Here is a 26321-nt window from a genome sequence, read left to right as displayed (position 1 = left end):
AGACAGATGATGGGATTTGTAGGCTTTGTAGAGAGAAGCATTCTTCTTACCCTAAACACATTTCTGTCTTCTTAAAACTGTATCAGTATTCATGGGGAACCAGCACGGTGTAGTGGCTTAAGTATTGTCATGTGACTCTGGAGACAAGGGTTCAAATCCCTGCTCAGTGATGAAGACTCACTGGGTGACTTTGGGTAGGTCATGTTCTGTCAGTTTCAAAAAAAGGGAAAGACAAACTCCCTCTGAACAAATCTTGCCAAGAAAACGCGGATAGCTTCACTTTAAGGTCGCCATAAGTTGGATTTTGTGGTGATTTTCATAAGATAGAGGGAATATATGCAGAGCAAGTAATTCCAGTATTGCACAATGGTGAAATGATGGTTCTTATTTGCAGGACTCTGTTTCTACATTTAGATAGCTACAATATTTTGCCAATACTATACAGTTTGAAATTTAGATAGATGCACAATGAATATTGATATTCTAATATTTCTTGTTGTCGAAACAGGTAGTGAGCCAGTGCCTCTCCACATTACCGTCACGAAGTCAGTGCCTAGATATTGTACAAAGTGGCATTTGTAAATACCTGGTAGGTGGTGATTTTAAATCTGTTCCATATTTGCTCTATTAATGTTTGTTACTGTTTGGATCCAGATGTTGACAGTAGTGATTGAACTGTACCCCAGTTTTTTTTAAAAAAAAGGTGTATGAAGCTAGGTAGGTAGGAAGGTAAGTGATAGTAAGATTCATATCTTAAACCTTGCAATACAAATATAGTCAATATTCATCCCTAATTTTTTTCCAACTCATACACAATACAGAAATGTTTCACTACTCTTGTGAAAATCTTAATCCCAGATTTTAAAAATCTTATAACTGGCATTTCTTTAAGGAAAAGTCAAGTTTCCTAATACCAAGTAGCTTTAAATTAACAACAAAAAAGTAAACAAATTAGAATACCAACATGCCCACCCATCAAGAGCTGCAAGATTTTTTTTACTTAGCAGTCAGCCATCATCAAAAGTCTTCCCCCAAATTTACATGTTCATCAAATGGCAGACTGTGAACAGGCTTATTTATTTATGGTATTTTTATTTCCTCTCCGCTGCCGCCACACTTCTTCCTCTTCCCCCACCTCTGCCCTTCCTCTTCTTTCCTCCTCCTCCTTCTCTCATTCACCTCTCCGCCGCTGCCTCCCTCCCTCCCTCCCTCCCTCTTTTTCCCTGCTGCTGCTGCTGCGGCTGCCACCGGAGCTCTTCCCCTTCTTTCCTCCACCTCCTCCTCTTCCCCACTGCATACTTCTTTCTCCTCCTCCTCTTACCACAGCTGCCCCCTGTTCCTCTTTCTCTGCCCCCCCCCCCCCGGGCTTGCCATCCACAGATAGCAAGTCCGTGGAGAAGGAGGACCCATTGTAAAAGCAATTAAAACAGTACAAAGATATATTTTCTTAAAATATTCCTCAAAAAACTTTTTTAAACAGTGTAAAAACATTCTTAAATTAAAATTTAGAAGCAGTTTAAACAGAGCAGTTTGAAACATCAGAGGCCATATGGAGCTGCACTGTTTTGGCTGCCTGCTGAAAGCTCAAAGGAGATGGGGCCAGCCAAACTTCCTTGGGTAGGGGAGTTCCACAGTCGTCGTACTGCTACGGAGAAAGCCTAGTTGTGTACATGCCAACCTAACCTCTTGAGTTGGTGGGACACACAAGGATACCGTGTCAAATGTTGCTGAAAGATCCAGGAGGACCACCATGTTTGCAGTCCCCCTGTTGAACTCCCAGTATACATCACCCAGCAAGGCTATTTATGTCCCATAACTAAGCCCAAACCCAGATTGGAATGATTCCAAGTAATCCATTTGATCCAAGAAAGCCTGGAGGTGTGTTGCCACCATTCTCTCAAATACAGTCAGCCCTCCTTATCCATGGATTTTTTATCCACAGATTCAATCATCCACACTTTGAAAATATTTTTAAAATATATACATTCCAAAAATCAAACTCTGATTTTGCCATTTTATACATTACTGTGCAATTGTCTATAATGAGACTTGTCTATAATGATATCCACAGGGGGTATCAGCGGATATGAGGGGCCCACTGTACAGGAAAAACATGCAGTGATAGCTCTGTTCACCATGCAGCAAAACAAAATTCAAATTCCATGAAGCAACAATACTTTTAGTGGGCCAAATCAAAAGCAGAAACTACACTGTACAAGCTTTTGATACTACATTGATCCAATACAGGGAGAGGTGGGATATAAATAAATAAATAAATAAATAAATAAATAATTACATTGGCTTCTTCATCCAACAAATATGTTTAAAAATCATACAAATACCTTATTTAAGAAGAAGAAATTGGAGACTGGCTGATAGTTATCTAGAGAGGTGGGATCCAGTGAAAGTCTTCAACAAAGGTCTTAACAATTGCTTCTTTCAGAGAAGTTGAAACCTAGCCCTCTTTCAGAGAAGCAGTTACAACCACCACTACCCAACTGGTCATTCGTTAGACACAGGTCTAACAGACAAGTGGTTGGCCTCCCTTCTCCAAGCAGCTCGTCCATATTATGTTGAACAAACTGAAACTCATTCATCAACACCAGATAAGTATGTGCTTCAGTTATCTCCTCAGATTCTACATTCAGTGTGGAGTCCAAGTGAGAATGGATCAGAGCTATTTTCTCTGCAAAGGTTTCAGCAAATTTGCCACTCTGCTTTTTTAAGGGCTCTTCCTCAGCAGCCTGATGTCTAGTATATACAGTCTCCACCCAGCAGGCAACCTCCCTCTCCCTCTCTCTCTCTCTCTCTCTCTGTGTGTGTGTCCACTGCGCAATCGCTTGCTCATCTGCTGCTGGCGTTGCCTCCGCTCCCGCAGCCAGGAGAAGTCTGTTGGCTTCCCTTACACAGGGGGTCCATTCCAGATCCTCCCCTCACGTAAGCTGAAAGCTGCATATAGTGCATCTGAGTATGGTGCTGGCACACTGTATTGTTACTTACCCATATTCTATGAAAATTTGGCCATGAATCCTTAGGAACAGGAGGTGGAGATTAAGCCTCAAATTATAATTGTGTGTCGCCAGCTGCTTTATGGCAACTCCATGAATTTCACAGTTTTCGTAAGGAAAGAAGACTCAGAAGTGGTTTTGCCAGTTCCTTCCTCTGAAATAGAGTCTACACCACCTGGTATTTGTTAGTGGTCTTCCATGCAAGGAATAAACAGGGCTGACCCTGCTTAGCTTTTAAGATCAGATAGGATATGGTCCTTTGTGGTAAAAGGTATATGGACTTGTTCTAAAGTCAGTTGACCAATTTCTTTGTTAACCATATAATAATAACATTGACTCTCAAGTCACAGATCACTTTACCCATTGAAAAATGTTATTTCCTATTTATAAATTGGTGACCTCCCTGGAAAATGTTTTACTTTGCTATTGGTGAATAAGATGTCAATTAACACAGTTCACAAATCCAAAGGAAGGAAGGGCAGATTGTAAAATGTAACAGATTGAAGGGTTATTGAAGTTGTTACTAGAATTGTTCTTTTAGGAACACAAGAACTAACAGAAAACTATGACAGAAATGAGAGACTATGTGTAATTAATTTGTTTTGTCTCCTAGGCAGGATTAACTGTAATACCTGACAGCACTGCTGGATCTATTTTGTGTGCCATTAGTAAGCTCATGGATCAAGGATGCCTTCTGAATGAAAATCTCTCCAAGTTCCTAGCTGCTTTGTGTTGCAGTCTCCTTTTCCTTCTCTTAACAATAGAGAGAGAAGATTCTGAACACTTACAGAAGAGGTAAATGTTTTATATTTTTGTACTGAAATGTTAAAATGCTGCATATGTAATAGGTACTTTAGGATAATGCACACACCAAATAAATAAATGTGTATACATAACTTGAAACTTGCTTATTGAGTAATAAATCCTGCCAGTAGTCACCTTAATCTTTGGATTTAGACTGTGTTTTTATTAATATTTTTTCTTCCTAAATTTCAGATATGAATTTTGAACATTACCATTTTAAAGGAGTAGGGCTGCTAATCAGTATATTTTCCTAACTCACTGGAATGTTCTTCTGAAAACAGTATGCTATTTTTGTAATTGATTTCAGACTATAAATTGACTAGGGATAAACCAGACAACAATGTTTACTTCAACATTTAAACATCTTCTAATGAATTTTCTGCCCACTGCATCCCCAGTTGTTGTTGTTGTGCACCTTCAAGACATTTCTGATGTATAACATTGGGCTCACTTGGCAAGATTTATTCAGAGATTTTGTTCCTTTGCTTTCCTCTGGGGCTGAGCGTCTATGATTTGCCCAAGGTCACCCAGTGGGTTTTCATGCCCAAATAGGGAATTGAGCCCTGGTCTTCAGAATTATAGTCTAGTGCTCAAACCACTGCACCACACTGGCTTTCATCCCCAGTTAGAAAGCTTTATCTAACTTCAAACAAATGCTACAATAATGAGTTTGGCTGATGTTTTTAATCTGGCAGTTTTCATTTTATAATCAGTTAATTCACAATAGATTTAAGATTGACTGGACAGCAAAAAAAGAAACCCACTTTGTTTATTTTAGGTGTTGGTAATATTCAATTTTTTTGAGATTTAAAAAAGTAATTGGTTATAAAGTGCTAAATCATTGCTGAGAGTTTACACAAATTTTATGTGCTGTGTTTTTTTAAATAGATTTATTCAACAGGGAGGTGGTTTGAGTAAGTAGAATTAGTTTCAGCATACTCATTAGATTTTCTCTGTACATACTGACAGACTGTGTTCTGTTTCATTGCAGGGATGTACTGTGGGGTGCCTGTATTTCAGTGCTAACTACCTTGCCTCAGATTTTGAGGCTGATGCTGCTGAGCCTTCAAGTGAACAGAGTCTGTCGAGAAGAATTGCCTGTCCTGGCACAGCTCCTGCGTTTGCTAATGCAACATAGGCAATTGCGGAGTCATATGGTGACCAATGAACTTCTGATGAAACAGATCGTCAAAGATATGCTGGTAAGAGACAATTCTCAATCATAGGATCCTTTTGTTTTTCTTTGTGACAGGTGTGTACAACCTGAAAGACAAGGCCAATTCCACTTTTTTCCCTTGTTGAATCTTCGAACTATGAAATGACAGTGTGTTTGTCAGAATCGTAATATGTTGTACATATGTATTGTATTTATTGTATTCATTTTATTTGTAGATTATATTATGAGTATTGTTTCAGAGATGTATCACATGCACATTGTGGATGTAGGGAATGATGGGAGGCATAGTGCTGGAGGTAAACTTCTTGGTGGTTCAAAGCAAAGATAATTGCCTGGTACAGGAATGCACTGACATGTGTGGAATGCTGTTATCCATAGACCTTCTCATGGGAAAGGAAATATGGAGACAAAACCAAAAGCATTAAGAGGGTCTGGGCGATTAGACAAAAGAGGATGGGACATGGTTGTGTGTTGGTTAATGGACGAATCGTAGTGAAGCCCGCAATACTTAGTATGGGGTAATGTTAATGTTAGGCCTGTCTTTGTGGATGATTGCTGTTTAAATATAGAAGGCTGGTTTACAGAATTGTGTGGGGAAGGGCAGTTCTTGATAGCAGCTCAGGAATAAATTTGAAATAAGCACAAGTGTGTTCTCCAAACAGTTTCATTCATTTCTTCTGGCACATGAGGCCTTATTCTGTTTTCTGTTGCTAGTGGTTACAGATAGCACAAAGGCAGTGTTTGGAGTAGAGGCAGGGAAAAGCCAGATGTTTTTTTTTAGTACGATATATTGTACCTCTAAGAGTTCTCTTTACAGAGACGTCATCCAGCCCCTTTCCTTTCCTCAGTTCTGTTGGTCAACATATGCGTCTGTTCAGTTTGATACCAAAAGGAGTGATACATTGGGAGCTGTCAGTTATATATGGCCTTTAGAGCAGTTGAAGAAGTAGTGGAGTGCTCCTACAAGGTGCCACTGTCATAATGTGCAGTAGGATATATTTCAGTGAACACTGTGCTCTCTTTACTGAGGCATTAGGCCTTTTCGCCAAGCTTTAAGGAGATTCAGGTTGTCTCAGAATCTTCCAGTTATTAATACAGAAACTGATCGATGGAACTTCTTGGTTGGTGTGTGTGTGTGTATGGCATTAATAATTCAGTTATTTGACACAATTGCAATGAAATGTATCCTGAGAACTTGAATTTTAACAATCATAGTTGTCAATCAAACCAGAAGTGCCTCTTTTACAAAGAGCAGATTTAAATCTCTGATGGGGTAAGTTGTAACCATTCAAACCAAATCTCATCTATGGTTTTCTATTCAACCACAGTTTGATGTCACTGTATGTAATGGAATATCATCCAAGAAAATTTGAATCCTAATTGGCCTTCTACGTATGCTTTCACCCTTACCAGAAATGGTAAAATGTTTTAAGTAGAATTCTGAAGCAGGTGATATTTCCAGTTCTTTCACTTGCTATAATTTAGGAAGCTTATTGTCCTTTTAATTTTAGTAAATCTTATTGATATTATCTGTCCTAAATGAATTAGCCTATTTAATAGTATGCTGTGAAGACATAACTTCCAAACGATGTGCATTCTCTTGATGATGTGGAGGAGCAATCCACTTTATAGTTGAGTAATAGTCCTTGCACCAACTCACATGGCAGGTTTACTATTGCCCAACTGTAAAATGGATTGCTCCTCTGGACTAACCAAGAATGAATCATCATGGTAAATAACCAGTTTCTCATTTTATTTACTTGATTAGCAAAAATCAAGTTTTGGTTCAGAGAATAGGGATGGTAACAATTCCTTTTTCAGTGGTAGTCCTAAATGAAATTTAAATTCGTTTTTACAACTACTAACACAATTTTCTTCTTCTATTTGTAGGCACTGAAGAGTAGTGAAACTCAAGAGCAGTGGCTGACAGATCTTCATTACTATTTCAGCATATACCTAGCCACACATCCCCTGGGATCTGGAACAACTAACACAGTCTATTAAGAAGAACAATTGCATTTAGTTGAAAATGTTTTGTTTTCATTTTGATATGACTACAAAAATAATTTTCTGTGGAAATTAAAATAGATTTTGTAAACCTGTCTGTGTTTTATTTTAAAAGCTATTTTTATCCCTGTAGAAAAATGAGGGCAAATACCAGTTTTTGTGCAGCTCTGGATCTTTTAAAAATATAATAAGTGCTTTTTATTCAGCTTTGATATGTACAGTATTCAAGATTGTGGCACTACTGCCATGATAATAAAAGACCTCCAAACCCACCTTAAACTCCAGGGAGTTGCTTTGAGCTATGCAGGTCTGCAATGCAGTCAAGTGGGGTCCTTCAGGATGACACAATTTGCCCTCTTCTGTCCCCAAGCCATGGTTCCCTGGAGTTTAAGGTGGGTTTCAGGGGTGAATTACATAGTTACAAATGTGATGCATGGTCTTGGTGGTGGTGCCATTGACCACTCAAACTATAAGCAAACTGTCTTCCTCCTTTATGGTCTTACTCATACATAAGCAATTAATAAGTAGAGCCTAGAAGAGCTGAAAGTCTTTCCAAGTGCAGCCTCTGATTTTAGTAGGAGTGGCTAATATCCCAGAGGACAGGATCAAAATGTATAATGACCTGAATAGATGAGAAAGCTAACAAAATGAAATTCAACACGGAGAAATGTAAGGTACTGCACTTAGGGGGGGGAAATGAAATGCACAAATATAGGATGGTGAACACCTGGCTGAACAAGACTACGTGCGAAAGGGATCTAGGAGTCCAAGTAGATCACAAGTTGAACATGAGTCAGCAGTGCAATACGGCAGCTAAAAAGGCCAATACCATTTTAGGCTGCATCAATAGAAGTATGGTGTCTAGAACTACTTGGCTTGAGAAACCCTGAGCTTTCATACCAGTTGATTGGTACTATTTATTCTGCTGCTTCTCGGGCAAACAATGAAATCCTACAGAGTTTACAAGCTGCAGCTCCTCGGATTTATGGTAATTTCTTCTGTGGAAATTTATATTAAAATAGGGAATGAAGATTTTTTTGTGTTCTTGCTTTTGATTTCTTCTGCCTGGAACAACAAGCCAGAATTATGGCTTGTCAAAGACAAAAGGCAGGTACATGCTGACCAAAGCAGCTGACCAAGCCATAGGCTTTCTGTTCATGGCTTATTTATGGTGACTTCTGAGCCTAGTCACAAATCAGAGAAATAAAGCCCGGGCTGTTTCTCTGGCTTTGCAGGATAGAGATCATCTAGAATGCTGTGTCCAGATGACACAATAAATGAAGAATGCACAAATGCTCCATGGCTTGTTCAGGTTAGGCAATGTGTACACCAGTGCTTGGCTTTTTTTCCTCCATCCCAGACAGGCATGCTTGCTGTGTATCAACTGTTCCAATATCTGTTGCTCATTGTGCTCCCTGTTCAGCCCTGTTTGTGGGGCCTGTGCATCTGCAAAGCATAGCCTTGAATTTTCTAGGAATAGTAAAAGAGTATTGGTGAGAAGCTTTCACTCAATCCTCTGTACACATTTTGAGAGAGGTGTGGGTATTGCTGTCCCACTGTGTACCATTTGTGGTAATGAGTGCCCCTCCAGTAACATACTGCTACTTCTGCCTTTGTGGAGAGAGGTATTGTGGATTTGTGTCATATAAGCTGTTGTCTACTAGACAAGTTCACCAAAACAGGTTACAAAAGATGCTGTAGGAGCAGACTCCCTTGGTTTTGCATTTCAAAATGTTGAAACCCCACAGTGTTTGCAGCTTTGCTCTTTTCTCGATGTTGACAGTGGATTGGACAGAGAAGATGCTGGTATGGCAGATTCTTTAGAAAAAAAATGTTTTTATTCATGGAAATAAACGCTCCCTTGATATGAGGCACATCTCATAATTTGGTATCAATACCTTTAGTGCTAGCATTGGTTTTGGAACTAATTTCTTATTTTAAATACAGGCATGGTTTAGTGAACAAAACCTCTGAGAAAGCAGCTTCTTTTTACAATGTGTTTTTAACCTTGTCCAGCTTCCCTTTTCATCTTTGTCCTATGTCTAGCTAGAATATTTTAAGCAGTATCAGCATTGGGGAAGATGGAGAGAGAGGGCAGGAGAAACACAAACCTTCTGTTTTGGGTTGCAGAAACCGGTCTCTAAACAATGCATTAAAGCTTGAGTGGGGAAAGAGGGGGATTTTCTTAAAACTGACCCAACTGTAGCAGTATGTGTCTTGTTACAACAGAAAACGGGTGTGTGTGTGGATCCCCTGCAGATACTGAGGGCCCACTGTATTTATAGGACTGAATCCTTCTTGGAGATCTTCACCTGATAGAATCCAAAGACTTGGATGACAGAATTGGGGGCATACTCATCAAATTTGCAGATGACACCAAATTAGGAGGAATAGCTAATACTCCAGAGGACAGGATCAAAATTCAAAATAATAATAATATAATAATAATTTGTTTTATTTATATACCGCTATTCCAAAGATCATAGCGGTGAACAGCAAGTAAGCTAATTAGCAAGTAAAAATGATCTGAATAGACTAGAAAGCTGGGGCAAAGCTAACAAAATGAAATTCAACACAGAGAAATGTAAGGTACTTAGGGCGGAAAAATAAAAAGCACAAATATAGGATGGGGGACACCTGGCTGAATGAGACTACGTGTGAAAGGGATCTAGGAGTTCAAGTAGAGCACAAGTTGAACATGAGTCAACAGTGATGCGGCAGCTAAAAAGGTCAATGCAATTTTAGGTTGCATTAATAAAAGTATAGTGTCTAGATCAAGAGAAGTAATAGTGCCACTGTATTCCTCTTTGGTAAGGCCCCACCTGGAATATTGTGTCCAGTTCTGGGCACCACAATTTAAAAAAGATGTTGAGAAATGAGCGTGTCCAAAGGAGTGCAACTAAAATGGTGAAAGGTCTGGAAACCATGCCAACGCCTTAGGGAGCTGGGTATGTTTAGCCTGGAGAAGAGAAGGTTAAGATAGCCCTGTTTAAATATTTGAAGGGATGTCATATTGAGAGGGAATAAGCTTGTTTTCTGCTGCTCCAGAGACTAGGACCCGGAGCAATGGATGCAAGCTAGAGGAAAAGAGATTCCACTTCTCCATTAGGAGGAACGTCCTGACAGTAAGAACTGTTTGACAGTGGAACACACACCGAGTGTAGTGGAGTCTCCTTCCTTGGAGGTCTTTAGCAGAGGCTGGATGGCCATCTGTCTGGTATGCTTTGACTGTGATTTCCTGCATGGCAAGGGGTTGGACCGGATGGCCCTTGTGGTCTCTTCCAACTCTACAATGCTATGATTCTATGATCAAGGGAAGTGATAGTGCCACTCTATTCTGCTCTGGTCAGGCCTCACCTGGAATACTGTGTCCAGTTCTGGACACCACAGTTCAAGAAGGATGTTGAGAAACTGGAGTGTCCAAAGGAGAGCGACTAAAATGGTGAAGGGTCTCGAAACCATGCCCTATGCAAAGGGCTAGAGGATAGTAGCTCCTTGTGCCTAAACCAAAAATAGATACATGGGGGGGGGGGGGGGAGTGACACTGAACTATCATGGATGGAGTGCTGTGGTGGCCTGCTTGATGCAGATTCTCAGTGCTCATTTGTTAAGTAGCCCAGGCAAAAAGTGTGTAACTAATTTAAAGTAGAAGAGGTATTCAAACTGAGAGGGTAAGGTCAGATGCCAAAGGCTGAATGCAAAAAGGTGAAAGTCATCTGAAAACCGGATTTTTGGCTTGCAGACTCCTTTATTGATTGTATTGATTTTATATTGGTTCCTGCTGTAACAAAAGAACTGGCAATAATCTTTGAAAATTCCAGAAGAACAGATGTCTCAGCAGACTGGAGCAGGGCAAATGTTGCCCCTATATTAAAAAAGGGAGAAAGGACCCAAACAACTGATTAGCCTGACATCAATACCAGGAAAGATTCTAGAGCAGATCATTAAACAAAAAGTCTGAACATTTAGAAGGGAATACCATAATAGCAAAAAGTCAACATGGATTTCTGAGAAACAAGTTATGCAATCTCCTTTTTTAAAATATAAAATTACCTGCTTGGTTGATTATGGGAATGCTGTGGATGTAGCATATCTTAATTTCAGTAAGGCCTTTGACAAGGTCCCCCATAATATTCTTGCAAACAAGTTAGTAAAATGGGGGCTAGACAATGCTACTGTTACAAATTGATTTGTAATTACTTCACCTGCCAAAACCAAAGGGAGCTAATCCCAGAGAGAAGTGACTAGCAGGGTGGCACAGGGTTCTGTCCTGGTCCAGTAGTAGTCAACATCTTTATCAATTACTTGGATGAAGGAATAGAGGATATGCTTATCAAATTTGCAGATGACACAAAATTAGGAGGAATAGGTAATACCCCAGAAGACACAATCAAAATTCAATTTGACCTTAATAGATTATAAAGATGGGCCAAAACTAACAATGCATTTCAACAGGGACAAATATAAGTTACTGCACTTAGGCAGAAAAAAAAGCACAGATATAGGATGGGAGGTACCAGGCTTGACAGCAGTACATGTGAAATGAATATAGAAGTCCTAGTTGAAGATGAGTCAACAGTGTAATGTGGTTGCTAAAAAAAGGACAATATGATATTAGGCTACAGCAATAGAAGTACAGTGTCTAGATCAAGGGAAGTAATAGTGCCACTCTTTTCTGTTTGGTTTGGCCTCACCTGAGATACTGTGTCCAGTTCTGGGCACCACAGTTCAAAAGAGATGTTGACAAGCTGGAGCATGTCTAGTGCAGGATGACCAAAACAGTGAAGGATCTGGAAACCATGACTTATGTGGACAGACCTGGGGAACTGGGTATGCTTATCATGGAGAAGAAACAGTTAAGAGATCATATGATAGCCCTGTTTAAATATTTGAAGGGATGTCATATTGAGGATGGATCTAAAACCCAGAGCAATGGATTCAAACTACAGAAAAAGAGATTCAACCTCAACATCAGAAAGAACTTGACAGTAAGAGCTGTTCAGCAATAGAAAACACTGCCTTGGAGAGTGGTGGAGTCTTAATCTTTGGAGGGTTTTTTAAAATTCAAATTTGCAGTCTATACAATATAAGACATACATAAGAAATATAAAATATTCTTGTATATTTACTAATGGCTATCCTTCTATAGCTACTGCATTTAGTGAAAAACCCCCAATAAGGAGTGGGATTTTAAAAACCTTTTATCTACTTCTTTTTAGATTAACAGTTCAACTATCAATGTAAAGTCGAAGGCTTTCATGGCCGGCATCCATAGTTTTTTGTGGGTTTTTTGGGCTATGTGGCCATGTTCTAGCAGAGTTTCTTTCTGACGTTTCTCCAGCATCTGTGGCTGGCATCTTCAGAGAAAGATGCCAGCCACAGATGCTGGCGAAACGTCAGAAAGAAACTCTGCTAGAACATGGCCACATAGTCCAAAAACCCACAAGACCCCTGAAGGCTCTTCCCATAAGAAGGCCCATACCATACCAAGACTCTTCAGTTGGTGGGGAACTCCCCAGATCGACCTCTTTGTGACTGCTCTCAACAGCCACTGTCCCCAGTTCTGCTCCTGCAATGAGCACTTCCTCGGAGAGGCGTTCGTCTTCGCTTGGTCAGGAGAGATTATGTATGCCTTTCCTCCATTCCCGCTGATCACCAGAGTGGTGTCCAAGATGACAAGGGATGCGATCCTCATCACTCCCGGTGGCCAAGGCAGCTGTGGTTTCCGTCCATGCACCACCTCTCCAGAAGAGACTTTCTCCATACTGGCATTACCTTTTTGCCTGAGGTAGTGTCTGCCTTCCATGTGTTAGGACATTGTTTTATCGACTCTGGTCTCGAACCCGACCACTGACGCTGAATGCTGCTTGCACACCTTGGACGTTCTGAGGGCTTTGGCATTCTATTTGGACAGAACTACGGGTTAGAGTCGTTCCGAGAGACTTTTCTAATGTTACTTGGAACCGAAGAAGGGACTGCCTGTGACTGCGCAGAGGCTTTCCAAATGGGTGGCTGGTACCAGCCACCTCTGCTACAAACTGTTGGGCAGACCTCTCCCAGCCAGGGTTCAGTCTCATGCAACTAGGGCAGTAGCGACATCCTCCGCTTTTTTGACTGGGGTCCCCTTGGAGAATGTCTGCAAGGCTGCGGTTTGGTCCCAGGCCTTGACTTTCATCAAACATTATAGGCTGGACACTAGGGCCAAATGGGATGCAGCTTTTGGGAGGGCAGTGTTGGTTTCAGGTTTACATTGATTGCACTGCACTTCATTTGTTTACATGTTGTTGAAAAGAATGTCTTTTTGCCAGAATTGGCTTGGTTTACAGCATTCTTATGTTTACAGACAGGTCTTGCATGACCTTGTGCCTTTTGACTTGAACAGGTTGAAGTACTGTTTATTGAAGTACTGAATACAACTCACACAGTTTTTGGTTCAATTTTTTATTATGGTTAATAAACACAGCACTATTTGAACCTTACTTACTTATCATTTGAACCATCTTGAGGGGGAGAGAGGCCTGGCCTGGAAGACAAAGAACCCTCCTTCCGACCACCATCTTGAGGGGGAGAGAGGCAGGCCAGCAACAACAGGCCTCGCCTGGAAGACAACATTCTTATATACAATACAATATATGTATTGTATATTGTCCATTGTATTTTTATATTGTATTGTATACTGAATTTCTTGTACACCGCTATGATCTGTTTGGAATAGCGGTTTATAAATAAAACGTATTATTATTATTATTATTATTATTATTATTATTATTATTACTTGGTGTCATGACACTCCCTCCGCCACTGACCTAAGCTTGTCAGTCTAGCCCATTTGTATTATTCGCAGAGACCACGAAGAAGGAGGTCAGGTTGCATACCTGTAACAGTATTTCTTCGAGTGGTCATCTGCGAATACATACAAATCCCGCCCGTCCTCCCCTCAGTGTCCTGCTCTACATTGGCTCATTCTCATGTTGCTTATGCAGCGTAAATTTCGGAATTGGGGAAAGAGCGGGAACTCAGGGGACTTATAAGGGATGGGCGGAGCTACCGCCAAAAAGTTGCAAAGTTAACTTTGCCCAGTGATTCCAGACATTTTCTGAGCAGCACTGCGCAGGCACAGTACAACCCATTTGTGTGTATTCGCAGATGACCACTCGAAGAAATACCGTTACAAGTATGCAACCTGTCCTTATACTCCGCCTCTCTGTCTTACTGAGTTTTTGAATTAATTAATTATATATAGAAAAGTCATTCAAGAAACATGATGTGTAGCTTTACACTTATTTATACAGAGATAAGAACATTCTAGTAATTTACAATAAAAGTTTTCCCAATATTATACAGTTTATTAAGTTTCAATACTGTTTCAAGTGCATAAGAGAGTTATAGTGCCCTAGAACTGTTTAAGACCACTTATGTGAGTACACTGATAAAAATACTATTAAAGCTCACTTTAATTTTTCTTGTATAATTGATATGTTCTTCTGCTATAGCTCAGTCTTACTTAGATTCCTGCATCTTATGTGCTTTGTTCTGATTGTTGTAGTAGGCTTCATATTGTATGAAAATTGTTTAGATTTTCCTGTGTTCTCCAGCAGGCAAAGGTACTGCAATCCACTTGCTAGAAAACAAACACAAATTGGTTACCGCATTTGGCCAGTGAAGAGTGAAAATACTGTATCTTTCTCTCCTTAATAAGCATACTGGGAATCAAAGCCACTTAAATTCTAGCTTAAATTCTGCTGCTAGTCCCGACTAGACAAGTCTCACTGAATCAATGAGATTTACTTGTGTGTTGACTTACCAACAGTTGATTTGCTGGGCATACTCTGGTTGTGACTACTAACAGGACACCAGCCTCTGTGTCATGTGGTTTAGATGAACAGTCTGAAATGTTAGTAATATTTAGGATATATGTGCATTTATAGATGAAAGCTGCACCGTTCAGTTTCTATTCAAAGAGGCCATTCAGACTGAAATGGTAGGTATGTTGACTCTCTTTGTGTGATAGCATTGACTATTCAAACTACTTAGACTGCCTTGAATCCCATCTTGGGAGAAAGGTGGAATATAAATTCAATAAATAAAATAAATAAAATAAAATGTTTAACTGGTTACTTCCAAGATCCTGTGATAGAGACTTTTCTGGTAACTCTTCAAGATGGTGCAACAATTTTTCCCCCCTGTCATTCCAGCACAGCAATACTTCTCTACCCAGGGGGAAAACACCTTATTTAACTCCACTTGCTTCTCTCCCCAATCTGATGTGCAAGCCTTCTCTTCTCAAGGAAAAACTCCCCACTGAACACTACTTGCTTCTCTCCTCAGTTCAGTCCTTCTCTTCCCAGGGGGAAAAAAATCCCCATTTGTTTCTCTCCCCCAATCTGATGTGCAAGGAAGAGAATTCTCAGGGGGAAAAAAACCTCCCCATTGTACACCACCTGCTTCCCTCCTCAACCTGATGTTAAAACCTCTCCTCCAGCACCTGGAATTGGTGTTAGGTGGTCGGCAGAGGCCCAGAGAAGGAGAAGGGGATGGAAGTGGTATTTTCCCTTTTGAATCCTTCTTTTTAGCCCCCTAGGTTTTACCTTCGACTTATCCATGGGTCATATAAAAATCCATGATTTTGAATCTGAAACCTTCCCTTGACTTATACATAAGGCCAATTTGTAAATGACTATATATGGTAATCAATAAAGGAAAAGAATTTAAGCTGGTCAAATTTGGGAGGGGACCAAGGACCCAGAAGAATTGATGCAAGCTACAGGAAAAGAGATTCCCAGCTCAACATTAGGAGAAACTTACTGACAGTAAGGGCCGTTCGACAGTGGTGGAGTCTCCCTCCTTGGAGGTCTTTAAACAGAGGCTGGATGGCCATCTGTTTGGTATGCTTTGATTGAGAGTTCCTGCATGGCAGGGGGTTGGTCTGGATGGCCCTTGTGGTGTCTTCCAACTCTATGATTCTAAGATTCTAAAACTAAAATATCCTATTTTAATTAAAGGTACAAATGATAGCCTTCTGTTTTAAATTTGAGGGCAACTTTAATGTTTCTGACTAGGTAGAAATAGTCTTTTCTGTGACCTGTTCACTACCCAGGACACAGAAGGAAGAGATGAAAAGACAAACAGGTTGCTTACCTGTAACTGTGGTTCTTTGAGTGGTCATCTGTGACCTCACATAAAATGGGATCTCTGTGCCTGTGCAATGAGATTTCACACTCCTCTCAGTGTCCTGCTGACCTCTTTTCCTTGAATCCTACTGCTTTTGGAATTGGAACTGAGAACAGTTGGGTGGGGCAGCCTATATACTTGAGGAAAAAGAAGATGAGTTTACTGCCAAAACTCTAGCTCTACTGCTCTATGGGCTCCAGAAATCACACTGCGCAGGTGCAGAGATCCCATTTTGAGTGAGTAACAGAGACTACAGGGAAGAAACACTTTTTCTTCCTGAAAGTAGTGACATTCACTACAGTGTGGATAACTGGATTTGGATATCAATCAACATAAAAAGTCAAGGGGGCAGGAGAGCACTGCTTTCTTGGTTTGCACTGGCGTCATTCTAAATCATTTTGCCAGTTTCTATACTACAGTTCCGTTGAAAAACCACTAAAAGGCCCTTGATTTTTGTTGCTGCTGTAATAAAAAAGAAAACATGGCCCTCTTTGGGTTCAGCCCTAATTTAATATTTAAAGGCCTGGTCAAATATAATATAATATAATATAATATAATATGGTATGAACTTTACCTGATAACATCTGTAATTCACAAACTTTGTACTTTGATGAAGGAGGCCAAATTGGATGATGAACTCTTCCCTCTTGAGAGCACCCTTTAAAAAAAAAGGTATCAAAACATTTGTATGAACAAGTATGCTTGTATCTGTAGTTTCCACTCTCTTTTGGTGGACTATATCCACAGTAAAAATGCTAACAATCACCTAACTTAACATTGGACAGTTTAAATAACAAAAAAGGACAACAGTTTAATATTTTATTGTCATCTTTGCATCTAGACTAGCATTTGAAGTGGTTTACTACTGATTTTGAAGTACACAAGGCCACTACATTTACATGCATTTTTACTTTTCTCCACTGACTTTACATTTGCTTTATGGTGAGAGGGACAGTAGTTGTTTTTCTTGCCTATACAGTTTCCTTTTCATTCCCTATCTTACTCCTAGTATACTCTGAGTTTACTCAAATTTATACCTCACAGCTGTGAGAGAAGAGGGGGGGGGGTTGGTGCTTCTGGTTCTCCTGGGATGAACTAAGCTCTTGCCTTTCACCACTCTACTCAGAGAAGGAGATGGTTCCTATATAGTACTTACACTGACCCATGGATAAGTCAATCTAGGTTTTTGGATTGATTTTTTGATTAAAATTTCAAGACACACACGCACATTATGTGTGTGTGTGTATTATATGTATGTGTGTGTGTGTCTAGAAATTTTAATCAAAAAATCAACCCAAAAAACCTAGATTGACTTACACACACAAGCTTAACTTATCTCACTCCTCAGACCTTTACATAATACCCAAATAGTTCTATCCATTCTTTGCATGTACATTTAGATTCATCAGAATGCATCTATAATGCCTGCTCTATACTCACACAAATATAGTGCATGAATAAATTTACTCATGTAAATATAGTGCATGACCTTTGGAGGTCTTTAAATCGAGGCTGGATAGCTCTTATGGTCTCTTCCAACTCTATGATTCTAAGAACGGATATCCTGAAGTGACTGAAAGCTCAGAGGCTTAAGACAAGGTATGGTATGCCCTGAAACCATTACTCAAGAGATTCATTGTCTGTAAGCACGGTGAACATTTAGTCATCATGGGCAATACCAATAATATAAATGCTCAGATTCACATGCAAACACACAGACAGAGACAGGCGCACACATGAGGACGATTTTGAACAACAAAGTTCTAGTGTTCTAAAGTATTCATTCTTTTTAAAATATATTATTGCAGTACTATATATCTGCATGAAAACATTAATTTCTAATCCTAGAGGATTTGTGAAATTATATTTCATTATAACATCTGAGAAGCCTTAAACTGGAAGAGATTATTAACAAATTAATCCTTGTATCTCCAATATAACTACATGGACTATTACCATATATCTGCTTCAGGGTAGATGACTTTTCTGTAGAATTTACATCCGAGGTGTTCTTGTTAACAGACTTTAGATTTTTGCCTGGAGTAGTTGTTTTCAAGTGGGCAGGCCTCAACTGCTTGTTCCAAGTGACATCAATGCAAAAGGCTGCTGTTTCTTGACGCCACTTGTTTTCTTCTTCCTTGCTCTGTCGCTTAACATTAAAGAGCTGAAGAAACTGTTTTCTTAACCGGTATCTGGATGGAGAAAAGAAAGTGTGTTTGTGTGCAATATCCATTTTAACTGACCTCTTTTTGAGTCCAGAGTTTTCCATGAATCACTGGCTACTGTACTAGAAAAAGCAACATTTCCTTTTAATAAGTCGTTCTCCTCTATAGAAAGAAAAGCTTCCTTTAACAGACAAAAGTTAAATCCTGTGTATTTACTACATCCTTTGGCCGGTATTCTGCATAAGCTACTTAGGCCCTATACAGACCTGCCTGGAAGGCCAGCCTGTGGGCGGAGTCAGGGCACAGCATCCTACAATGGATGTTCTGACCCCGCCCCCAAGTGCCATGATGCTGCGTGCTGCTCCAGATGGTGCACAGCATCATGGTACGCCTCTGGCGCTGCGTCCAGATGGCGCAGTGTCAAAGGGGCGCCATACTGCCACACTGTCATGGCTATGGCACCCTTTGGAGGGTGCAAAAAAAGAGATTGGGGCTGAGGTGTGAGGCTGCCGCGGCCACAATCCAGCCAGGAAAGGGGCAGTCTGTAGAGCCCTTTAGTTAAGATTATTAAATCCAGGTAACTGTTCCATATTAACAATTGTTAGTCATGGCTGTGACACAAGTGCCACAATCATACAACCCCCCCCCCTCCCATTTTACTGTGCATCATCTGGACAGGGAGAAGGAGCTGCATTCAGTCAGCTATTAGAGCACAGGTGAGTCAGGTTTTGGGGTCTGTTAGCATGCCCTACCCCAGGTCCCCCACTTTTTTGGGTAACAGGCCAGGAGAGATTACTTAAATAAGCATACTTAACTAAGTAGCTAATACAGAATACTGGACCATATCTTTTCCACTCCCTTCCAACTCTACTATTATTTCAGAATGTTTTAGATAAAAAACAAAAAAGATTGAAAAGAAAAACGTCATCCCTACCTTCTCCAAGCCTTTTGAATTACGTTGGCAGCACAGTTCTTCTCCCGGAAGAGCTCTTTTCGCACCCTTTCCTTCTCTATTACCTGTTTACATATTTCTAATGGGATGTTTTCAGTATTTGTGCCCTTGTGCTGAACAAAGCACAGCTCTGAATTCCTGGGTGTCACTGCAGCATTGCTGTTCAGTTTTGCACTGTCTTCATGGCCACTATCCACAGCCATACTGCCACAAAGTAGCCTGGAAGTCCTTGCATTGCTGGCCACCAAAGGATAGACCTTATTTATCACATTATTTTGTGCAACAGCAGCAGTGGGAGCATCTCTTCTGCAGTCCACACTTCCCCTTCTGGCATGGCATGGTCTGCTGTAACTAGCTGGAGACCATCTCTCACAATTTAACTCTCTTCTGCTTGTTTTGAGATGTTGTGTGTTCCCATTAAGTACTGTTTTATACTGTCTTGGATTCCTTGTGCTCTCATTAGTGTAGTTATTGCTCCGAATACAAGCTGCTGTTTCTTCACAATTATTTAAATAATTAGTTATTGACTGTCTTTGATTTTCTGATTTCTTTTCACAGCTGGCAGCTTTCTTTAGGTTACTATGCCTTTTTTTGGCATGCATAAAACTGCTATTTGTTCTGATAGTAGGTTCCTTGTTTTTTTTACTATCACTATCTGATGTAGCAGATGTAGTTTGGTGTTTTGCTTCAGCCTGATGCCAAGAGCCATCATTTTCCTCACTGGAATGGGAAGATACACAGGCAGACTTGCATTTGCTGTTTGTTTTCTCTGGGAAGAAAGAGATGAATTGAAACAACCTTCTAATTTCCCAATGACAGTTTCTTAGATTAGTATATGCTGGTCTAGCAAAGGCAGTTCTAATACATATGTAACTAAAAGAAGCAGGCAATTGAGGCTGGAGAACAAAACATGCAAGACCATAAGACTTTCACCTAGAGCTTTCTATGAAAGTTTTTTCTGCACATTCAATAGCAGCCTGGTAGAAAACTATTTTTTTTTAAACTAGCTGAAGAACTCAATCTATATTATTGCATCTATTTCAGTATAAAACAAGAATAATGCAACTATGAATCATTATTGTTGACTAGAACCCAACAGCAAATCACCACTGAATGCCCTAACTTTAGAAAGTTTACTAGTACGTTCATATCTGATACATTGTTAAGCTACCATCACATTACACTCACTCACTCACACACACACACACACACACAGAGAGAGAGAGAGAGAGAGAGAGAGAGACTGATGCTGTCTCCTCCTGAATATCTCTAGCTGCTGTCTCCTTTGTCATTAATCATTTTCTGACAAGAATCCCAATCTATTTCTCTTCATAAACTCCTTCTAAACTAACCATATGCACCATTTTAAACAGGACAGTACCATTTTTAAAAACATTTTCCAACTGTCTATTGTTTTAATAAAAATGACAATTTCTTTCTCATTTTTAATAAACCACAGTCAGTTCAAGCCTCCTGGCAGGGGCACACTGCCCTGTGTTTCTTCTTGGGACAGTGAGAGGGAAGGGAAGGCAAAGCTGCAGCCAGTGATGCAGGCAAGGGGAGGCTGCTGCCACTACCGCCATCATCACTGACTCCTCCTAGGTTTGGTGGCAAAGCAAGGCACTGGCATGTGGCCAGCATATTCACAGGCCATTGTTTTGCCTCAACCCCCCCCCCCCAGTGGTATGTGACTCAGAGGCTGGGAAAAGGAGGGAGGGACTGGAGGAAGAGGATGGTTTATTCCTTCCCACCCTGCCATTACAAAATTGAGGGGTGTGTGTGTGTCTCACTAGATTTAATTTATTTTATGGCTGGGAAAGTCTTCCTTCTTTCCAAAGCTCATCTCTATTTTACCTCTCTTGCTGCATTATTATTTTATTAATTTGCCTGGGTGTCCCTTCTACTCTCTCCCCAGTTCTTTATTTTAGTGCACTCACAGACATTTATATTAATAATTTTATTCTACTTCATATTCAAGTCTCAATGTTATTACTTACTACTATTATTTTACCTTGCATTCCCCACTGCCTCCCCATTCACATTTTGTTTATGCTACCTGACCTACAAGCATTATTATAATTTACCATTCCTGAAGATATTATTATTATTATTATTATTATTATTATTGTGTTTATATATTTATTTTGCCCAGCACACCTTACTGTCCTCCCAGTTAACTTTTCATTCTGCTTCCTCTTCCTTCATTTTATCCTTTCTCCCCTCATTCTATCTTTTCTCCCCTTACCTTACCAACAGACATCCTCTCTGGGATTTCCCTTCTTTTTTAGGGAGGTACTTTGAGGGAAACAGGTCTCCTTCTGTGCAGAGTTGGTATCCCATTGATTTTTTGGGGTGTTCTTCTCTCCCTCAAATTTTGCTCTCCCCAAGTTATACAGGGCCTTAATCTCTTTTATCATTTAACTAGGCTCAGAACCCCCCCCCCCTTTTGCCCTTTACCTCTATACATATACTTTGGTTAAGAACTTGTGAGGGCATTAAAAATATCTTCTGTACCCCTCACATTTCTATGCCTAGCAGCCCATATTGCCATTAGGTCTCAAATATCTTTATATTATTTTAAATTAAGTAGGACTTTTCCCCCCAGATAGCAGTCCTTGATCCTAAGATGAACAGGGTATTCTTGGCAAGATTTATTCAAAGGGGGCTAGCCTTTGCCTTCCTCTGAGATTGAGAGAGTGTGACTTGCTCAAAGTCACCCAGTGGGCTTATATGGCTGAAGCTTATATGGCTTGTAAGCCACCTTGATCATTTTTTATGGAAAGGTAGGGTAAAAATAATAATAATAATAATAATAATAATAATAATTATTATTATTATTAATGGGGATTTGAATCCTGTTCTCCAGAGTCACAGTCTAATGTGTGACTGTGGTCCACATGAAGATGTGGCAGCATCTTTTCTGCTGTTACATTAGTTTTTGTATGAGTTCTGTCACTTAAGAATAATTGTTAGCTCAATTATTCATGTAATTAAACTTTTGTTATCATCTTACATTTTCATGAATATGGAATATTACATAACCCCATTCCATTTTTGCCATCCCAATGTACAATTTCTGGGTCAAAGAAATATGGTCAGCCTAACCTCTTCCTCTTCAGCATCCAAACTTGAAGGAAAGAAAAGGAATGTTCTTTACTCTCTTTCCAACCAACTCCTAAGTTTCTCTTTTCCATCTTATTCCCGAACTCCTGGAGTGTGCTACTTGCTCCCAGGGTCCCAAGCTTCCCTCATGTAATCTATTTTTCACTCTTGCTAATATGGCATCTGCAACCTGCACTTCATTGAAAATCAGTGACAGCCCTGATACTACTCAGATCAAAGACCTCTTTTGTAGTCAGATTCTCCTTTATTTTTCTGTTACTTTAAAAGAATGAATCACTCTCTTCACCTTTATGTCTTAGATTGCCGTGATCCTGATTCTCTTCTTATCTGGCTAGATTAAGCCTCTTCTTCTTCATGTGATTTATCCAGATAAACTGTGATAACACACAGTTCTCTCTTTCAACCCCAGATTTTTCACCGACTGCATCACCGATTTTATCCTGATTGCACCAGTTATATTTCTGTCTGGTTACTTCGTTATAATCTCAAGCTCAGTTATATTCAAGACCAAACTTCTCATTTTTCCTCCCAAGACTTTTTCTCCTTGCTTGTTCTTCATTCTTCATTGAAAACATCACTGTTCACTACTGATCAAGCGCAAAGTATTGGTGCTATATGCAAAAGTTAAATTGAACATGTCAGTCTTGAGAATTTGAATTCAATTGGCAATTGCTTTCAAGTGTTTAAGGATGTTGACAAATTGGAGCATGTCCAGAGGAGGTGACTAAAATGGTGAAGGGTCTGGAAACCATGCATTATGAGGAAAGACTTAGGGATCTGGGTATGTTTAGCCTGGAGAAGAGACGGTTAAGGGGTGTTATGACAGCCTTCTTTAAGTATTTGAAGGGATGTCATATTGAGGAGGGAGCAAGTTTGTGTTCTACTGCTCCAGAGAACAGGACCCAGAACAATGGATGCAAGATCCAGGAAGAGAGATTCCGTTTCAACATTACCTTATGGTAATTGAGAATGTCGCTAGAGGTACCATTAATCAGAATTTAAAAGTGAAAAACAGATATAATATAAAAACAGAATTCACAGCAAATTCTCAAGCTCTATTGTAAGCCTGTCTTCTTCCGAACTGAAATGCTACACAGGCATAAGAAGACACTGGCTGTTAGCTATCAGTCTTGCTCCTTCCCCCAAGGTTGATGTATGATACTAATTTCAGGTTTTTCTAAGAACTGTCTGATAAACATTAATATACTGGTGTACTGATGTGCTGCTTTATGGATTTATAGCAATTTTTTAAAAAAGTGAAAACTGCTTCAGAATTGGAGTATAAGGAGTTTCTTGATGCCATTTTGGGAGCTAGTCAACACACACCACATTTTTGTTGTTGTTGTTAACTGCTCTTGAGTCAATCCCAAACTTCTGGATGAGATATCTCCAAGACTCCATATCCTCCACTGATCTGCTTAGTTCCTGCAAAGTCATATCCATGACCTCCTTAATAGATTCCATTTATCTAGTATGCAGCCTTCCTCTTTTTCTACTTCCCTCCATCTTTTCAAGCTTTATTGGGGTTTTTTCCAATGAGTTGTGCTTTTTTATGATGTATCTGAAGTATGACAGCCTTAGTTTTGTCATCTGGGTTGCAAGGGAGATTTCTGGCTTGATCTGCTCTAGGACCCATTTGTTTGGCCACAGAATCCTCAACTCTCTTCACCACCACCACATCCCGACTGAATTAATTTTCTTCCTAGCTTCTTTCCTAACTATCCAGCTTTCACATCCATACATGATAATAGGGTTTTATGATTCTGACTTTTGTGCTCAGTTGCATATATTTGCATTTTAGGATCTTTTCTAGTTCCTTCGTAGCCGCTCTCCCCATTCTTAATCTTCTTCTGGTTTCCTGGCTGCAGTCTCCGTTTCTAACAATGTTTGATCCCAGGTATGAGAACTCTTTCTATTTCTTCATTGTCTAGGTTGAATTTATGTCAATTCTTCATGGTCATTATTTTTGTTTTCTTGATTTTCAACAGTAAGCCTGCCTTTGCACTTTCTTCCTTGATCTTCCTTAGTAGTCGTTCCAGGTCTGGGAGGTTTTCTGCTAGTATTATGGTGTCATCTGCATATCTTAGATTGTTGCTTTCTTCTTTCCTATTTTCACTTCTCCTTCTTGGATTTCAACAGTTTCCCTGTGCATCCACATACACCTGGAGAACTTCAATAGGAAAGAAGAAACCCTTAAAATAAACAAGGTTTTACTACTCATCCTGAAAAACATCAAAATCAAGACCCAGCAAGTGGAAATGAAAACCACCCAGGATCAGGTGATTTCCCAGCAGACAATGGACCACTAATTAAATAGACACCCTTAGGCTTTACCATTCAACACAGACCAACACAGAGATTAACATGTAAATCCTTTCCAACCAAAGTCACACAGTGTATATATACCTCACTAACTTCCATGCCAGCATTCTCTGAAGATGCCAGCCCCAGATGCTGGTGAAATGTCAGGAAACAACTCTTCTAGAACATGGCCACATAGCTGGAAAAACCCAGAAAAAACTATGGATACCGTCTGTGAAAGCCTTCGACTTCACCATTGTTTTTCTCCATGTTCTTTTCTAGCAGTAACTTCTTGTCCTGAGTACAGATTTTGCATCAGGACTGTAAGATGTGTTGGCACTTCCATGTCTTTAAGAGAATTCCATAGCCTTTCATGATCTATGCAATTGAAGGCTTTGCTATAGTCTATAAAGCACATGCTGATTTTCTTTTGGAATTACCTGGTGTGCTTCATTAGCCATCGTATGTTTGCAATGTGGTCTCTAATGCCTCTTTCTCTTCAGAAACCCCACTTGGATCTCTGGGATTTCTCTCTCCATGTATGGTTGGAGTCTATGTTGCAGAATTTTGAGCATAATTTTGCTTGTGTGGATGATTAGTGCTATGGTGCTATAGTTGCTGCAGTCTTTTGTGTCTCATTTATTGCTGATGAGAATGTATATTGATTGTTTCCAATCTGTTGGCCATCGTTTTGTTTATCAATATCTGTAGACATATTTTAGCACTACAGTTGACTGTCAATGTGGACTGCAGCAGTTTGATTGGAATATCATCTGCTTTTAGTGACTTATTTTTTGCCATTTCCCTTATTGAAGCTTCCACTTTGCTTTTTAGAACTTGGGGTTCATCTTCATATGGCTTTTCATTCCATGTGTCTTTCATTTTGTCATTTCTTTTATATAACTCTTTTGTGTATTGCATTGAACATCTTTTTATTCCTTCTTGGTCTTGAATTATGTTATTTTTAACATCATAAAGTGTCCCAGTCCTTTGTTTGAACATTCCTTTGATTTCCTGTACACCTCCTTTTGTGGAATAGGTCTCTCAATACAGCATCATATTTCCCTCCCAAAAGTGAGGGCAAAGGGTATGGTAAGAAATGATGGTGCTGACATTACTTCACTGAAAATGTCATCATTCTAAAACATTTCTTCAAAATAAACAGTTGATGCTCTTAATAAACTGGCTATTAGGAGGTTTGTAGAAGGATAAATATGTAAGTAAAAGAGCTTAAAATTTAGAAGCTAACTGCCTAACTGAATAGATCAATTAACAAATTGTCTTCACTGGAACCTAGGGAAGGGATCCAAGTGATCATGTTGGGTTGGATTAAGAGATTAGTCCATATCCCCCAGGTAAGACATGGGGCTAGATTGAGTCCTGAACCTAGATAGGAAGGAAAAGATATGCACAATAACTTTGGCTAAAAGGCCCACAGAAAAGCAGAACTGTTTTCAGTCCAATTTACAGCAATACCTCTGATGAATAAATTTTATTTCACACCAGGATTTTATAGAAGTTTCAGAGGTACATAAACAGAGCAAAAATGTGCATGGACAAAGGTTATGTTTTCATTCCTGTACTACATGTATGCCATTTCTTATCTCTAAAGA

The 26321-nt window shown here is 39.7% G+C and overlaps 2 protein-coding genes across 7 annotated transcripts in view; one reads left to right on the top strand and one right to left on the bottom strand.

The window, feature by feature from the left end:
* Positions 1–7095, top strand: part of TEX10 (testis expressed 10) — a 56724-nt gene extending 49629 nt beyond the window's left edge. For both annotated transcript variants that reach the window (XM_089532453.1, XM_089532454.1), the window contains exons 12-15: positions 509–589; positions 3622–3803; positions 4804–5014; positions 6880–7095. In XM_089532453.1, coding sequence (XP_089388579.1) covers positions 509–589; positions 3622–3803; positions 4804–5014; positions 6880–6993 — 588 coding nt within the window. In that variant the 3' untranslated portion in view covers positions 6994–7095. The remainder of the gene's footprint in view (positions 1–508; positions 590–3621; positions 3804–4803; positions 5015–6879) is intronic.
* Positions 7096–13290: 6195 nt separating this feature from the next.
* INVS (inversin) overlaps positions 13291–26321 on the bottom strand; it is a 122056-nt gene continuing 109025 nt past the window's right edge. For 3 of the 5 annotated variants that reach the window (XM_089532447.1, XM_089532446.1, XM_089532451.1), the window contains 4 exons: positions 19267–20053; positions 18124–18359; positions 16742–16825; positions 13291–14617 (listed from right to left, as the gene is read on the bottom strand). In XM_089532447.1, coding sequence (XP_089388573.1) covers positions 14484–14617; positions 16742–16825; positions 18124–18359; positions 19267–20053 — 1241 coding nt within the window. In that variant the 3' untranslated portion in view covers positions 13291–14483. Of the gene's footprint in view, positions 14618–16140; positions 16305–16741; positions 16826–18123; positions 18360–19266; positions 20054–26321 lie in introns of those variants that run through there. The other 2 variants (XM_089532448.1, XM_089532450.1) reach the window with 2 other exon arrangements.

The sequence above is a fragment of the Sceloporus occidentalis genome, unplaced genomic scaffold, assembly GCF_023333645.1.
Source record: "Sceloporus occidentalis isolate IW3139 unplaced genomic scaffold, rSceOcc1.0.p SCAF_7, whole genome shotgun sequence".
In the NCBI taxonomy this organism is placed as follows: Eukaryota; Metazoa; Chordata; class Lepidosauria; order Squamata; family Phrynosomatidae; genus Sceloporus; species Sceloporus occidentalis.
This window is presented reverse-complemented; position numbering and strand designations above follow the sequence as displayed.